Source organism: Eubalaena glacialis, chromosome 12 (assembly GCF_028564815.1).
Source record: "Eubalaena glacialis isolate mEubGla1 chromosome 12, mEubGla1.1.hap2.+ XY, whole genome shotgun sequence".
Taxonomy (NCBI): domain Eukaryota; kingdom Metazoa; phylum Chordata; class Mammalia; order Artiodactyla; family Balaenidae; genus Eubalaena; species Eubalaena glacialis.
In genome coordinates this window covers 27,205,497-27,222,577 of record NC_083727.1, presented here as the reverse complement: position 1 = coordinate 27,222,577, position 17,081 = coordinate 27,205,497, and the positions used below count along the sequence as shown (strand labels likewise).

Here is a 17,081-nt window from a genome sequence, read left to right as displayed (position 1 = left end):
AAGGAATGAAATCCACCTAATCCCCCATATTGTTACTAGAAACCTGTACAACTAAACCTTTCTACTCTAATCGTTTTATTTATTGTAATTACCATTATTATTATTATCAAATAATAATAATAATATTACTATTAGAAGATTCTGTACTATCTTGACAACGCAATATTTTAAAATATGTTTTCTTTGGAAATGCTCTTTTAGAAAATTCAAGTTTCACCCTGAGAACTGATTTTTGAGACAAGTTTTTAAAAGATTGGGCTCTGTAATGGTTTTTTACTAAAGGAAAGAAAGAGAGAGAAAGGAAGAAAGAGAGACAGAGAGAGAGAGAAAGAAAGAAAAAGAGAGAGAGAGAGAGAGAGAGAGAACTTAGTCCTTGGTAAAGTCCTCCTTAGGTAAACGAAATGTTTCTAAGCAAATGTTCCTAAGTAAATGTGTTCCTTCTCTCTCCTACTCCAGTAAGTATTACACGAAAGAGTAAGGGGGTATCATCAGAAACATGAGTCAACATCAGACACATGTGTCCTTCACTGGATGCATAAAAGATAAGGCTGAAGGGAGTTGATTCCAAGATAAGCCAGTAAAACAATAGTAACTATTCAGATAAGTTTTTTTTGAGAGGGGGAGAGCTTCTTTTGGAATGGACAAATAGACAAAGAATACAAGTGAAGGAGCCTGTCTGGTAGTGAGAGCACCTTCAAAGTAATCCAGGGTTTATACCAGTACTGTAGTCAGAGCAGCTCTCCACTCGGGAGTGACTGGAACCTAAGGTGAAGAAAGCCTAAAAAGCAGTCAGAGTTTTTAAAAAATGTGTTTCCATTGTAGGTTTACAAAGTGAGATGGCACTAAGTAAAAAAGATCTCTTTTAAAGAAAGAATCATTTTTACGTATAAGTGGCCAGTGTTCTATGCAATGAAGTGTTTCAAGTGGCTGAGGAAATAACAAAACCATTTTTGATCTCAGTTCTTATTCTTTGAGCTTCAAAAACCTAGGAAATCCGGCCATTGGAGAGAAAAGAATGAAAAACTTACCTAGCCTGAGCTAACCATTTTCTTAGTGAACACTTTCACCTCCTGAACAAGTCCAACACTTCTGTAAACTGAGTTCCAACAGTAAAGAACCCTCAACTTAAGCTGTATCACTGTGAATTCAAATTTATCTAAGTTACATAATTTCACAAGGAAAAGCAACTCTACTTTCAGCTCATTACAATTAGCCAAGAAAACAAGTACATTTACAAAGGGTCACACTCCGAAGTTCTTTCTGGAAGAAAGTGGTTGGGAATTTGTATTCCACGTTCCCCCAGAAACAATGTTAAATAATACGTGAGCCCACAAAGACTTACTGACCTCATCGTGTCTCTAAGGCATAAACACCAGCAGGACCAGGCAAGGTCCCTTAGCCCGGGAGCAGGGTACACTGCTGCCAGCAGCTGCCTTCTCTTTTTGCTTCTCTCACCAACACATTGGTTTATTTTTTTTAATTATTTTTATTTATCTATTTTTTAAATTGAAGTATAGTTGATTTACGAGGTTGTGTTAATTTCTGCTGTATAGCAAAGTGATTCAGTTATACATATATATATACATCTTTTTTCATATTCTTTTCCATTATGGTTTATCTCAGGATATCAAATATAGTTCCCTGTGCTAGACAGTAGGACCTTGTCGTTTATCCACGCTGTATGTAACAGTTTGCAGCTGTAAAACCCAAACTCCCAGCCCACCCCTCCCCTAGCCCCACCCCGTTGGCAACCACAAGTCTGTTCTCTAGGTCTGTGAGTCTGTTTCGTAGATGGGTTCATTTGCAACACACTTCTTTAAAAACTACTCTTGGTTATACGCCTCCTGTTGTTCACCAGCAATCACTCAAGACACTATTCCAGACAACCACCGCCACCTACTCTCCTGAAATTGCTCTGGCAAAAGTTATCAGGGGCTCTCTAATCTCCAAGTCCAGCTATTTCTCTGAAACATCCAACTTTACTGACTTCTGACCTCTTCCTGTCGCTTTCAGCTAGCTCACTCTTTTCCTCTCTCCTCCACTCTCTGAACTTTCCCCCGTCCCTTGTCTTACCTCTTGACCACTTCTCTTTCTCACTAGTTGATGCCTTCCTCTGTCCATCTTTAAGTGCTGGTGTTGTCTCTGTTCCATCATAGGCCCTCTTTTTATTCTACCTCTTTCTTATAGGGAGTCTCACTTATTCTCATAATTTAAAATGCCTGGCATGTAATAAGTGCTTTCACTGTTATCCTTCAAAACCCAATTCAAATATCACCTTCTATCCAAAGTCTTAGCCAACCTCCTCCACACTCCCTTCTTCCCCAGAAGAATCCTCTGTCACTTGTGTTCTCAAAGCACTTTATATAAACCTCTAGTATAGCAATCGGCAATCGGCAATCAGCATAGCCTACTCCATCTTTATAGCTGGTCTCCTGCACTGGACTGTGGGCCCCTCAACAGAAGGGTTGATTTCACTGAATTCAGTAAGTGCGGCCACTTCATGATCAAGCACAGATCTATAGGTCAAGCACAGATACAGAAGACCTGGGGGATGTCAAGATCCATAAAATGTGATCTTTGCCACCTAGGAAATTCACTCACACTTAAGTAGAAAAGGCAGATATCAAAATCAATAACTAAACACCAGGAAGGGAAAATGCAATATTCATTCATTCAATCCATCAATATGTATCAGGTGCCTATTAAGTGCCAAGCACTGTATTAGGTACTAGAGATACAGGATAAACAAGACAGACAAGGAAAAGAGACATGGAATTATACTTTAACGACCCTTTAAAGTACCTGAAACTGCTTCTTCTATGTCAGACCTTTCTAACAAAGGATTTCTCATTATCCTAAAACATTGGACTTGACTTTTTCGGTTGTTCCTTCTTAGTCATTTCACATATGATGCAACACTTATGGAGCAACAGCTTTTTTTTATATCCCCCAAAGAATCAAGTAAACAAATTAAGATGTATTTAATAGTTCTTAAGAGATTATTTTAAGAGGTAACAGATAGACTAACATAAACATCAATAAAAAATTACACAGATCTTAAAGAGGGGCTAAAAAATAGAAAGTTAAAGAGTTCCATGATTATTCTTAGCTTAAATAAAAAAGAATGCTAAGCTCCAGCTCATAAATAACTATGCAATATGCTGGATTTAAGGAAGGAATTTCCCTGGTGACCACATATTATAGCTCAAATGTTGGGCAATACTTTCTTCTGTGGTTAAAGCGGACAGTTACAAGACTTGAGAAGGTAATTCTATGAGAGATAAATAATAAATAAATAAATAAATATAAAGTCATCAGAAGCTCATAAGCCAGTTCAAGTCTTAAGTGGAGCTTTCACAATTTAGACCAGGTAACTGAAAACTGAAAGCAGATTAGGGCCTTGGATTCTCCAATCATAGCTTTTTTTTTCTCCTTTAATGCTCTTAGAAAATCTTCTCAAATTAAGTTGGCTTATCCTCTGGCACAGAACTCTGTTTAGGGAACATGCCCTTGCTCCCCTGACAAATAAATAAAGGAGAACCAACCCAAAAAAGTGGAATTTGAAAACAGAAAAATCAGGGCTGCTTCATACATCTGTCTCTGCAAACTTATTCCAACATGTCTAATGATATTTTCATAGGAAAGCACAGACCTATTAAACAGTGGTGGTCTGCGAAAATTAAGGCATGACAACACATAAATATCACAGTACAATTTTGTTCAAAATTCCCAAGCAGTGTCACAACACAGTGGCCACAGCTTTCGTGTGAACAACTTACTTGCTGCTACGGATGGTGTCTAGCCCCTCTTGGGCTATTCCAAGATTAAGAATAAATGGAAAGAAGGAATAAGAAGAAGCTACCAGCCTTGGATAATTAAGAGATTATCAATCACGAAGAATGTTCACTATATATTTAACAAGATGAAACCTGGTTCTTCAATAAAACAGAGTTTTATTAAATGCAGAGCCCTGAGCTCTGTGCAGCTTGGAAATTGTGAAGTAGCACTTTTCCATTACTTATCTCCCTTTCACCAAACAGTGAAAATATGATTCAATGTTGGAGGCAAACCAGAGAGATAGAGCAATATCTTAACTTTGGTTCCAAGTGTATAAGAGATTTGGCTGACACAGAAAAGTGTCGCTCTCGTGCTATCAAGGTTTTATCTTCCCAAGATTTCATAAATGGGCACCGAATGACAGTTATAAATGTAACCATAAAACTCCACAGAGGTTACTTAAGCTCAGTCACCTACAATTCTTGTCTGCCTTTTTTCTGACCTCTGTTGCCTTAAACAAAGAATCGAGAACAGGATTCTGTCTGAACTTTTAAACTTTCCGTAAATCCAAGCAAGCCATGCCTTAACCCTGTCATTAATGAACGCTAATGAATGTTTACATGTTAGCAGCTTGTAAACGCTCCTGCAATTTATTTCTTCATTAGTACATCTTTGCATCTAACTCATTTCTTCAAAAGAACCTTAAAAAGTGAGCTTTGGAAACATACTATGTTCGTGATAAATATGAATTTTTGTCACTTATACCTTGGTGTGACATAAATCAATCAAAATAAAAACTTATGACCAAGTGTGTCACTCATTTGAATACATGCTATATGGACCAGTAAACACTAACAAAATACTCCTGGAAATTAAATGTTAAGTCAAAAGCAGAGCTGACTGTGCAAAGATTTCATAATGCTGACAACCCTTAATTTTAGACTTTGGAAACAACACAAATGCAGATTTGCAGGTTGACACTCTAGTAAACACAGCAGGATCAGTCCTTGGGTAACCCACTCATGTGGCATATTTAATGATCAAATAAATGTTCTACACTACTGAATTTATAAAGGAAAGAAGAGTCTAGGACTCTGTTAAGAGTCTAGGCTAGCATTTCCTTTCCAACTTTATTTCAGATTTACCAACTGCCAAGTGTACTTTAAGCACGTAAACTATTGGCAGCACTAAGTTGCTGGGCAAGAAAAGTTAGGCCAACTATTCTCGTCATAACTCACGTGCAAGCTACAACACTGTTCTCGAATTTCACTAGGTCAAGCCAAGCAACTTACACCCCAACCCTGTTTTGCAACACACACACACACACACACACACACACACACACACAGAGATACATTAGGTTTTAAAGCCAGACTCTGCCACTCTATATAGTCTAGAAATCCTTTCTTACTCTGACTGTATATAAATAGTAAACAGTAAACTGACCAAGAGTTAGTTTTGAAAAGCTAAAATCCTACTGTCTAGATCTGAAGATCTGAATTTTCAGTGGATCAACCAAAGCTAGTTTCCCAGACCAATTCCTAAAAATCTAGAAATTGTCTTGGTAGAACTAACATACATCAATTGTATGTATGTGACTCAAAAATAATGAGAGGACTTCCCTGGTGGTGCAGTGGTTAAGAATCCGCCTGCCAATGCAGGGGACACGGGTTCAAGCCCTGGTCTGGGAAGATCCCACATGCCGTGGAGCAACTAAGCCCGTGCACCACAACTACTGAGCCTGAGAGCCACAACTACTGAGCCCGCGTGCCTAGAGCCCATGCTCTGAAACAAGAGGAGCCACTGCAATGAGAAGCCCGCGCACCGCAACTAAAGAAAGCCCACATGCAGCAACGAAGACCCAATGCAGACAAAAATAAATAAATAAAAATATAAATAAACATTAAAAAAATAATTAGAAAGGTTACGTAAAGTGTACATTCATAATATTGCTTAGAAAGTTCAAAGGTAGCCCAGATTTCAATCTTAGTCATTTTTATGCATACCATAACACAGATATGGCTCTGCAAGCATCAACAAGGTGTCTAATACGTGTCTGCCATTTAGATTCCATTCTCTAAATGGAATTGTTTGTTTGTTTACTGTCTTCATTCTTGCCCAGCCACTCAGTAACTTGGCATTCAAGCTATTTTCTGTCAACCAAGGACCATACATAGGCCCCAGGCATTATCAACAAGCAAGCAACACAATTTTATCATGGACCATATGCCTAAGGAATCCTAAATTGATACTACATTGTTGGCATGTTGCAATTACCTAAAATAGCCTCAATTTTTTTCACAAACTGAAAGGATTAATACAAGAGAATTTAAATACAGATCAAATTCCACTACTGTAGAAACAGTATATAAGAAAAAAGATTCTAAGTCTCAAGTAATAACTCCACTTGTTTCTATGAGTCATTATATAAAAAAATTCTTCCACGTTAAAGAATTACAATACCTCCTTGAAGTCAATTTAATGAGATTTTGTCAATATTTATTAAAGACCTTAAAGGTTTTTAATAAAATCTGGGTATTTATTTAAATAATTTTGGAACATGATACTGATTTCATATAAAAATAAAGTGAAGAGCCTAATGCATAGTTTACAGGTGTGTCAGATTATTATTCTCAATGCATTTTCATGTCTGTTATAGCAGTAATGAACACTGTTCTCATGTGTCCAGTTCAATGAAATCACCCGTATTGTGAAGTCCTTAAAAAAATTCTCTTGGATTTTTCACTTATTCACTACTTAGAGCATCACCTTGCATGTGGTAGGCTCCCAGTAATTATTCATTAAATTGTTGAATTCAATGGGCAGACTCTAAGACCATAAAAGGCAGAAATTGCACTCTTCACCTAATTCTGTGCAGACCTTAGGAAGAAATCTTGCAGATTTTAAGTAGTCGACAAATGTCTACTGATGAGAAGACTGTAATTTAAATGTTCTCAAACAGAAAATTTATTTCTAGGAGACAGGAGAGCATAGTTATAAATGAACAGACTCTGGGATCAGACAGTCTTAGGTTCAAAACTTGGTTCTACCAAGTGGCACTGGGAAAGTGGATAACTCTGCAGGGTCTCAGTTTCCCCATGTGTAAAACTGATCCACTGACATTATCTGCCTCATAAAGATTGAATAAGATCAGGCATGTAGAGTGACTGGCACGGCACCTGGCACTCAGTAACACATGGTGTTCATTTGAGTACGACTTGCCTTAAATTACAAGATCAAAGTAACATATTTGGTGTGTGGAGTCTTAGAGCAATTTGCCAGCCCTCTAAAATATTATATGCATTTTTTCCCTCCAAAAAATAAACCTGTTTGGAGTGATCTAGACTACTGAAGTTCCTGTTAGTAATGATGATTTCCTAGTATATGAATGAAGCTGGGTTTGCAGACACTGCAAGCAACACACTGGTGTATTTCTGACTTGTTTCTGGTCAAGGCACCCTCTGGGAACTATCTGATTTAAAAAAAAAAAAAAAGCACCTTTGACTGTCTTTCTAGTGATAAAACCATTTTATAATGTTTTTGAGATAAACGTTAAGTTGTATAAAACTGATAGTAACGCAAATAATACTTGTCCACAGCGATACAAATGAATATTGTTTGGTAGAGATACAATTGATTTCCACCTTATAGAAAAGATGACTCCAACATTCATACTTACAGAATTGCCTTACAGTACATTAGCAGTTTGGCATCTATTAGCAAATTCATTTCAGCATTCCTGATTGTCTGCGTGCGCGCGTGTGTGTGTGTAGTATCTGCTCTTCAAATTATCCTTTGAACCAATTTTATTATCTTATTGGTTTTTTCATGGTTTTCTCTGTAGTATACTGGGGAAAACCCTGGATTATTTGGGATTCAGAAGAGGTGAGCTCGACTCCCTACTCAACCAGTTGATTTATTCTGGCCAAGTCAAATACCCTTCTCCAAGGAGGAGTTGCCTCAACTGTGAAAGACAGAGGACTACACTGCCACATCTATTTATTTTCTGGAGCAAATAAGATAATCAAAAGAGGACTCCATTGCATAGAACAATATACATTTACATTATCATTCTGATTTAGCAACATAAAATCACCTACGCCCCAGTGTGACCAAACTATAAATTGGAAAATACCTAGCTGGAGGTAAAAGCTGCCGTGGCCCCTGGACAGCAGGAATCACACTCCTGGTCCTGGGTTGCCTTGGCTCTAAGCTGACACTTGTCACAATGAACTTATTAGAAAACTTGAATGTGATATCAAGAGGTATTTGACATGTAATAGCCTGGGTTTCCTTAATTCTTTTGGGATGATTTTTAAATAAGAAATAGGGGTAACTAAGATTTTGAAAGGAGAGCGAATTCTCTGGCTTAGGCAAATACCTGGTTTTATATGGTTTGGAGTCAGTGGTCAGATGGCCTGACATCCACTGATAATTCACTAGAGTAGCTCTCCTCCATGTTTCTGTTTCTTAAGAGTTCTTAGAAGAGACTAAAAGTATTGGAAAATACTAATATAATTGGCCACAACCTCTTATAAAGCCTTGCTGTGCAAAGAAATATAACTTCCTTCCTGCATGAATCATATACCAAAGGCAATTGCTTTGCCCATTGTTGATTACCTACTGTAACAGAAATGGTTTGCTTGCAATGGAATGTTTACTGTTACCTTGTGCAACTTCTGAAGCATTCAAGTTACACAGATCCGCTCTGCTAGGATTTTCAGTAGTAGACGCTGTTAACATTTAAATTTTTTCTCCTCTCTTCTGTGTCCCCCTAAGAAAACTGCCACAATGTAGCCTGGGTTCTGTATCTTTTAGTTTTTATGTTTTCTTTTGGAAAAAAACAAAATTACAAAATAAAACATAAGATGTAAGTACTCACTTTCAAAATTTTTTGGAATAATCAGACAAGACTTTAAAAATCAGCTTTGTCTCATACCCTCTCTCCTCCAATAATCTGACACATATTTTGACGAGTTTCTTTTTTAAAAAAATAAATTTATTTATTTATTTATTTTTGGCTGCGTTGGGTCTTTGTTACTGCGTGCAGGCTTTCTCTAGCTGCAGCGAGTGGGGGCTACTCTTTGTTGCTGTGTGCAGGCTTCTCATTGCGGTGGCTTCTCCTGTTGCGGAGCACGGGCCCTAGGCGCGCGGGCTTCAGTAGTTGCGGCACGTGGGCTCAGTAGTTGTGGTTCACGGGCTCTAGAGCGCAGGCTCAGCAGCTGTGGCGCATGGGCCCAGCTGCTCTGCAGCACGTGGGATCCTCCTGGACCAGGGCTCGAACCCATGACCCCTGCATTGGCAGGCGGATTCTCAACCACTGCGCCACCAGGGAAGCCCTTGATGAGTTTCTTAAGTCAACATCTCCAGCCAGAGATAAAAGCCAATATATTAAAGCAATGAAAGAAGTCAACATATTAGAATCACCAGTGGATTTTAAAATAAATTATAATTTTGCTTTGCTTTCCTATTTTTCTTTTATGACACTAATAAAATTTGCAAATCTAATTTTGCTCCCCAAAAATAAGGGGTATCTTTCTTAAACAGCCAGTTTCCCCACTTCTCTATATCCAGTTTATGGGACAGTGAGGCTGTTTTCTTCAAGATATACCTTTCCCAAGGCTGCTGGTTACCGGTCTCTTCCTGATACTCACACAGCTGTAGTTCCTGCAACGCTGCCCACTCCCACCTCATTTACTATAGTCTCAACTCTCACCTGGCCTCAGGCAGACTGGGGTGCTGTTTGAAGGGTCCGCTTAGGGCAACTACTTGCAAAGCAGAACCCGTTGGTGCCTGTTGGTGGAAACTTGCACATTCATTGGGCTTTGTGCTTGTCAACCTCCCACTGCTCCACAAAGAAGCAGTGAACCAATTCTATCCTGCAAACCAGAAACAGGAACTGAACGGGCCTCTAACCAGGCCTCCAAAACAGGAAGCAAGGGACAGTCCCTGCAGCCACCAGAGAGGAACTGACTTGTAGCAGAGAACTCCCAGAAGGCTGGCACCAGCCAAGGCCACTGGTGAGACAAGTTGTGTGCCTATAATTAGGCTTCACCTAGAGGTGGAACCAACTTGAACTATCAACTGATGAACATATGAAGCAGACAAAAGGCAACCAAATTGAAGCAAGAAACTAGGATCCCAGGAGCCTGGGAAGCAGGACCAGTGGTGACAATCTGCAGTTGACTATCTGGGATAAGAAATGGGTGCTCTAAAAACAAATGCATTTTTGTGCTTTGGGGTTTTGTTTTTCGTTTTGCTTTTTTCCAATTTTCTAGTAAAGCTCTTTTTGGAAAATTTTAACTTCGCCTCCAAGAAAGCAAGAGGAAGCACAGTGTTCTGAGCTCACAGCGGGCAGGCAATGATATGCCAGCAAAAAGTCAACAGCCCAGAGAAAAACGATGAGTGGGCCTCCACTGGGATATTTTTTTTAATCCCTTCCTAAACTAGACTTTTTCTTTATGAGTTTGCCTATGTTTGCTCTTTTGATAATTTTGCTAAGGCTTGTTTCTTGGGTGAAGAAGCAGTGACTGGAGGTAGGAAGGGGCTATAAGGTGGTTTAGACTAGAGGTTCTCAAACACTGCTCTGTTAATTGGCATGATAAAGTTTTCATCCATCATGGTGAAATGGGAAAAATAATAATAAATAATGCATTTTTCCATACATTTACTGTATGCAAAAAGCTATTCTTTATTCTAAGGTTATGCCTTCCCTAATTCAACATAAAAAATGTGTTTTCTTTTTAAGAAATCGTGGCAGTAGCTGGCTGGTTGTCAAGTTTTCTTTTTCTCTCTTTATAATACACTTACTTGGAAAAATAAAATGTTGACAAACTCATGTCAGTCTTCAATTTTTTTAAACCGGTTCATGGGAACCACTATTTAGGAAATACTGACGCCACCCAAGTATACTTCTCCCTCCAAGTATATGAGACAGGGTATATGAAATCCTCACTGGATTTAAAAGTAGAAAATGCAGAAGTGGGCTGGAAGACTCTCAGGAACTTCTCAGTCTGAGATAGAGAGGAGACAAAGGTTATGTTTGCTTTTGTTTTGTTATCAAATAAGACTGGAAGTCCTAAGGAGCTGTGCTGGAAGCAAGTGGAACCAAACCCAGAAAGTTCAGATGCCTGTCCAGTGACATGGCCCAAATGGGTGACTTTTATCACAAACCCAAGTGAGGCGGGAACACTATAGAGATGAAAATATAAAGGCTAAATTCTTAAAATTTCAGCCTCCATGTGTTTCCTTCCTGTTACCCACTGTTGCTACTGGGTGAAAGGCTGAGTAAGAGATTGCAATACAGAGAGCCTGCCTAAGAGAAAGGCCTGGCGATGTTCCGGCTAGGGGCAGGGAAAGGGGAAGCAGGCAGCCATCCAATCCTGAGCCCCCTGAGAGGGAGTGAGGTAGCCTTGAGCAGAGCACTGTCCCTGGGTCTTACATCAGCTGGAAGTCAAGCCCCATAAATAGGTTTGGAGGGGACGAAGGTGAAAGTGTTTATGGATCCCCTGCCAGTATCGCTTCCTCCTTCGCTGAGCATCCTTCCTCCTCCGTCCCTGCCCAGCCTCCCTCCTCTCCCTAAAGCCACCCAACCCTTCCTTTGTCCCCTGCCTCACCAGAGCCCCTCTTCTCAACACCACCAATCCAAAGTGATGCTCCTACATCCAGCCAGGATGCTACCAGAAGCTAGATGAACGCAAAAGTTCCTGATTCTAACACAGGGAAAGATGTATTCAAAGTCCCAGTTTTAGGACTTCCCTGGTGACGCAGTGGTTAAGAATCCGCCTGCCAATGCAGGGGACTGGGACTTTTCGAGCCCTGGTCTGGGAAGATCCCACATGTGGTGGAGCAACTAAGCCCGTGCACCACAACTACTGAGCCTGAGCTCTAGAGCCCGCGAGCCACAACTACTGCACCCTCGTGCCACAACTACCGAAGCCCGCGTGCCTAGAGCCTGTGCTCCGCAACAAGAGAAGCCACCGCAATGAGAAGCCCGCACAGCACAACAAAGAGTAGCCCCCGCTCGCCGCAACTAGAGAGAGCCCGCACGCAGCAACGAAGACCCAACACAGCCAAAAATAAATTAACTTTTTTAAAAAGTCCCAGTTTTAGGTTGGCAGGAACATAGTTTCCTGAATGTTTAAACAGATAAATGCGTTTCACACTTCAAGTACACTGAGTTAACAAGGCTACTTATAGTCTAGTCCCAAATTTAACCACCATCTATAATACTATTTCTAAGAAAAAGTGTGCTCCTGGATCTAAGCAGCAACCTTGAATCATTTAGCCTGAATGAACGAATATAACTTCTTTATGGTTCGGTTTTTCCATAAGCAAAGTAGGGGAATAATAAAGCCTATACCAGCCATACTTCACAAAACTAATGTTCATTTTTTAAAAAATGTTGAGACCCTGCCAGTTGGGGTCTGCCTACCTGAATGGAATAGTTCTGCATCACTAACATCTGTATCACTAACATCTGTATCACTGACATCTCTTGGCTTTTATAGAAATTTACTGCCTACAATGCAGGGGGCTGGGAAGGGGTGTTGTTAGCTTGGCAACTCCCATCTCTGAGTGACAGTATTGTATACGTAAGTATAATGAATTTTCATAAAATCTTTGATAGAACATTAGTTTCCTCTCAGAACGGGAATGAAAGAGAGAATGACAAGTGTAGTCAAAGAACAAACTCGATTACAGTTAAACGATAATCAAATAGGGAAAATCAGTGAAAACCTTTAACTGCAATCTATTCTTTAGAAAGATACCAGTACACAAAGATAGCGGAAGCTTCTAAAAATGTAACGAAGCTTTAAGTTCTTATTCATTCTATTAAGCTGAGCTGCTCAAACACCAACATTCCTTTTTAAATGTTGAGGCCCTTGTTAAGTCCCTCTTGCTTACCATTCTATTGCAGATTGGGGTCACCTCTGAACCCCACTCCCCAGTTTGATTCTAGAGGCTATTTCCTGGAAGCCCAAGGCATTCCGCGTAGACCCTCACAACCAGGACTTGAATCTGCGCTTCTCATGGACCCTGAGCTCCTGGAGGTGGCAACGTGATACATATTAATACAAGCAGTTCATTCATCTCTGTGGACTGAAGTGATTCATTTTTTAATCCATACTGTCATAATTTTAAAGTACAGACTTTGAGGGCTGGAAGGAATCTTAGAACCCAATTATTACAACCCTTCTCTGAGATTTTAAGTTACTTGCTCCAAATGAGAGACGAACCAGGACCAGATCCAGATCTTGAAACTCTTGTTCCGATGCTCTGTCCCCGCACACCCTGCTGCCTTCCCTTTTCAAACTCACAGGATTACATGAGGGAATCTTAGAAATTTACTTCAATTTCCCCCTCTACTTCCATCCTTGGTCAACTTTATAGGCCGCTGAAGGAGACAAAGGGCCTCACTCACAATTACGTGGTTCAGAGCAGAGCCAGGATGAAAACTCAGATGGAACTTGAGGGCTGATGTTCTTCCCACTATATCATAATGGTTCAACTTTCGAGTGGAGGTAGTGGATGCAGAGCAGTGGTCAGCATGGGGCCAAAACCTTGCCAGGCCTGTTTTTGTAAGGCCTGCAAGCTAAGATTGGTTTTTCCATTTTTCAATGGTTGGGGGAAAAACATCAAAAAAGAATAATACTTTGTGAATTACATGAAATTTAAATTTCAGTGTCCATTAACCAAGTTTTACTGGAATACAGCCACGATGATTTGTTTAGGTCCTCTTTATGGCTCCTCTTGAGTAATACCTGCAGAGTTGAGGAGTTGTGAGAGACACCTCCTGCAAAGTCTAAAATGTTTATACCATCTGGCCCTTTACAGAAAAATCTGCTGAACCCTGGTAGAGGACGAGCAAGCGCTCTCTTAGAAATCAGAAGTCAAGTTCTACTGCTATCTAACTTGGCCGCCCTCAGTTTAGAAAAACAAAGGGTTTGGACAAAACTGATACCATCCTTATTCGGTCACATCTTCAACATCTTCATGATGAATGAGAGCGCTCAGAGATCATGTCACAGGCAGGGGTGAAACTGGGGCCTGCCCAGGTTGAACAAAGCAGTGGGATGCGACAGAGCTGGCCCAGAAACACTGGTTTTCCTAGAGCGTGTCCTCCTCCCCACTATTCCACATTGCACCTAGATGGCTCATAAGGTCCCTGCCAGCTCTCTGTCACATGAGTTTGATGCTTCCCTCTCTTGATTCTGAGAGTAAATCAGCCCAGCTAAATGGAGGTAGCAAGGGCGAAGCCAGACTTTTTAGAATCAGGCACCCAAAGTGAAATCCTCCATTAACCAGTTGTTACCTATGACCTTGGGCCAGTGATGGACCCCTTGGTTTTCTCATCTAAGAAGGTTGCTAAGCACTTCCTTCACAGGCTTGTTTGGAGGATTAAACGAGATACATTTCAAATGTGTGGTCCCTTCTAATCTTTCTCTCTCCCTTTCCCAGAGACAGTATTTGGAGAATAAACAGTACGTGAGCCTTGTTAGGAAACTCTTTCAAATTAGCTTAGAATTTAAGATTACTTTTATAAAAAATACCCAATCTATCAATGCAATAAAAACAGGCTTATTATTTCACTGGGTGTTTTCCTCACATACCTTTCAGTTCTTCGAAACTTCTTCCAAATTATAATCCAAAAATAAAAGTGCTGTAATTTTTAGAAAAGTTATGTTTCTTGTTTAGAAAAGCAAGCCACACAAAGAACCAAGCTAAAATATATTATACTCATGTCCAGTTATGAAGACCAAGACTGTAAAATATACCCGAACCAAAGTCCTAGTTTATTTAGTCTGGCTTCCTTAACATGAAGTTCTTCTTGTTCTTAAAATATTCAGCTTTGGCTGAATTCCAAGACTGACACAAGCCTACTTCAGGTGTTTTGAAGAGACTGAAGAGAATTAGAACTGGAAACAAGATTGGATTATAAAACCTTCTACGTGATCACAAATGCAAGAACCTTATTGCTTGAAACCACCATTAAATCAAATTTTATGCCCCCACTTATAAAAAAAATAAATACGTATATATCCTCAACATTGGTTGTACAGGGTACTAAAGGTTAATTTCAATAACATGCTTTCATCTCTAACACATGCTAACAGATAGCGAATTGCTGCAGTCACTTGAATTGCAATGACACTCTGAAATCTGTAATAGGTTGAAAAGATTTTTTTTTCACGAATTATTCTAGCAACCACTTTAATGGGCACACTTTAATGACCAATCTAATCTTAGTTATTAAAATAGCATATCAGTGTTTTAAACAATGTTAAAATTATATACTTTCCAGCCCATCAGGGCATATGGAGTAATAAAAAACAGGCCTTGGTTCTTTCACCAAAATCCTAACAAAGATATCATACAAGTTTAGTGTAAATTACAAAGTTGCTTTTGGAAGTAATTACTTAAAACTTCAAATTGGTAAGAGATGGGAAATCAAACCACTAAACTTAAGGTAAAGGGAGCTGGGAAGATCATGACATAACATGCAAATTCATACACATCCACTCTGCCTGCAGCTGGCTGAGTGGCAGAAGTCATGATTTCTGTACTCTCAAAAGTACACAGAAAAAATGAGGACATCATCTAAAACAGGCACAGGTTTATATAGAAGGAAAATGTAGGCCAAACCTAACAGAACAGAAACCAAAACACTAAATGTAGAAAGGCTGATTGGGGCAAATATCTCGCAGTGCACGAGATCAGAAGTTCTCTAAGAGGACCACACGCACCCCAGGGCTCCCGGTGGCTGGGCAGTCAGACTCTCGCACAAATAAACTCTCCCCAGAGCTGCGAGAGGCGGCCCGGAGCAGTCACGCAGCGCGGCTCGCTGCCTCTAAGATGGGGCAAGAAGTAAATAAGTAGGAAGCACGATCGCTGCCCAGAAATTGTTTTTGCCTGCCCAGGAAAGAAAACAAAAAACATTTTTCCTCCTGCGGCGGCCTGTGAAAAAGTGAACCCTGACCGCGGAGGATGGGGAAGGGGTTGCACACGCACCTGCATTGTAAAAACGGTCCAGCACCGCAGTTTCCCCGAAGTCCAGTTTCCCGAAATGCAGGGTCTCCAGGGTGGCGCCCACCGTCTCGCACGCCTGCCGCAGGCACTGCAGGGCCTCGCTCTCGGCCACCACCAGCTGCCCCTGGCTCGCTTCGTTGATGACATATGCCACCGTGGTCCGTCGGCCTTCTCCGCCACCAGAGTTGCCCCGGCACCGGGTGGCGCTGCTCCCGGTGGTGGCACTGGGACCCCCAGCACCAGGGGCGGCGGCACTCTCCACGTTCCAGAAGCTGCCCGGTGGCGGCGGCGGCAGCTGGTTCGCCTCGCCCTCGGCGGCCGCCGCCGCTCCTCCCCGCCGGTAGCTGCCGCCCTCGGCCAAGGGTGGCAAGGAGAAAGTGATGCCCTCGCCCGCCTCCGCGCTCATCTCTCCCGGCCGCGCTGCAGTGGCGGCGGCGTCCCCCGCCCAGCCGCACCGTCTGGCCAGCCACAGCTCGGGGCTGCTCCGCGCGCGCCGGGCTAAGCAGCTGCCATCCCGCGTCGCGCCGCGCCGCCGCCTCCTCTCCGGCGCCCTCTCCCCCGAAGGGACGCCGCTGCCCGGCGGCGGCTCGCCCCTCCTCGGCGCCTCCGTGGCCGCGCCGCTCGCCCGCTGCAGGGTGTAGAGTACAAGGGGTGGGGAACCGGGTTGAGCGGGAAGGGAAAGCGCTTCCTTTTCTTGGCGGGCGGACAAGTCGGCTAGCGAACCTGCGCCGCGGCGCGGCTCAAGGGCGCCCCTCTCGGGGTGCGGTGCGCCCTGGCCAGCCGGAGCGCGGTCCTGGCTCCTTCCGTGCCGGGCGCTCTGGGAGGGGCTGGGGAGGGCGCCCTCTGGGTGGGGAGCTACCTGGCCAGCACCTCACAGGCGTGCAGACTCCCTGGACCGCGTCCCGGAACAGCTGCAGCGGCCGCCGAAAGGATCCGCCTCCTTCCTCGGCGGCGGCTCCCCTTCATCTGCTCTGTTTCCTCCTCCTTCCCTGGCCTCGTTTCTCTTCCGATCGCCGCGGCCGCTTCGTCCTGGCACCAGCCTGGCCGCTCCAGTCTCACCGCTCCTTGCAGCCGCTCGCCCAGTCGGCCACCGGCTTCTTGGCCGCCCACTCGTCGCGGCACCGAGAGTCAGGGCCCGCCCCGGGGGAGGGCGCTGCTGGGAAGCTGGAGTCCGGACTAAACCGACTGCGCCGCGGCTCCCGGACCTCAACCCAGCCCGAGCGCCGCGCGGGGACAAGGTTCTGCACCGTCACCCACCGGGCCCCCCCACCCAA

At 42.5% G+C, this 17,081-nt stretch overlaps 1 protein-coding gene across 3 annotated transcripts in view; it reads right to left on the bottom strand.

The window, feature by feature from the left end:
• The window catches only part of MAP3K5 (mitogen-activated protein kinase kinase kinase 5), a 216,838-nt gene extending 200,179 nt beyond the window's left edge, over window positions 1–16,659 (bottom strand). For 2 of the 3 annotated variants that reach the window (XM_061206960.1, XM_061206959.1), the window contains exon 1: window positions 15,790–16,297. In XM_061206960.1, coding sequence (XP_061062943.1) covers window positions 15,790–16,213 — 424 coding nt within the window. In that variant the 5' untranslated portion in view covers window positions 16,214–16,297. Of the gene's footprint in view, window positions 1–15,789 lie in introns of all 3 variants that reach the window. The other variant, XM_061206961.1, reaches the window with a different exon arrangement.
• Between the last annotated feature and the right edge of the window lie 422 nt (window positions 16,660–17,081).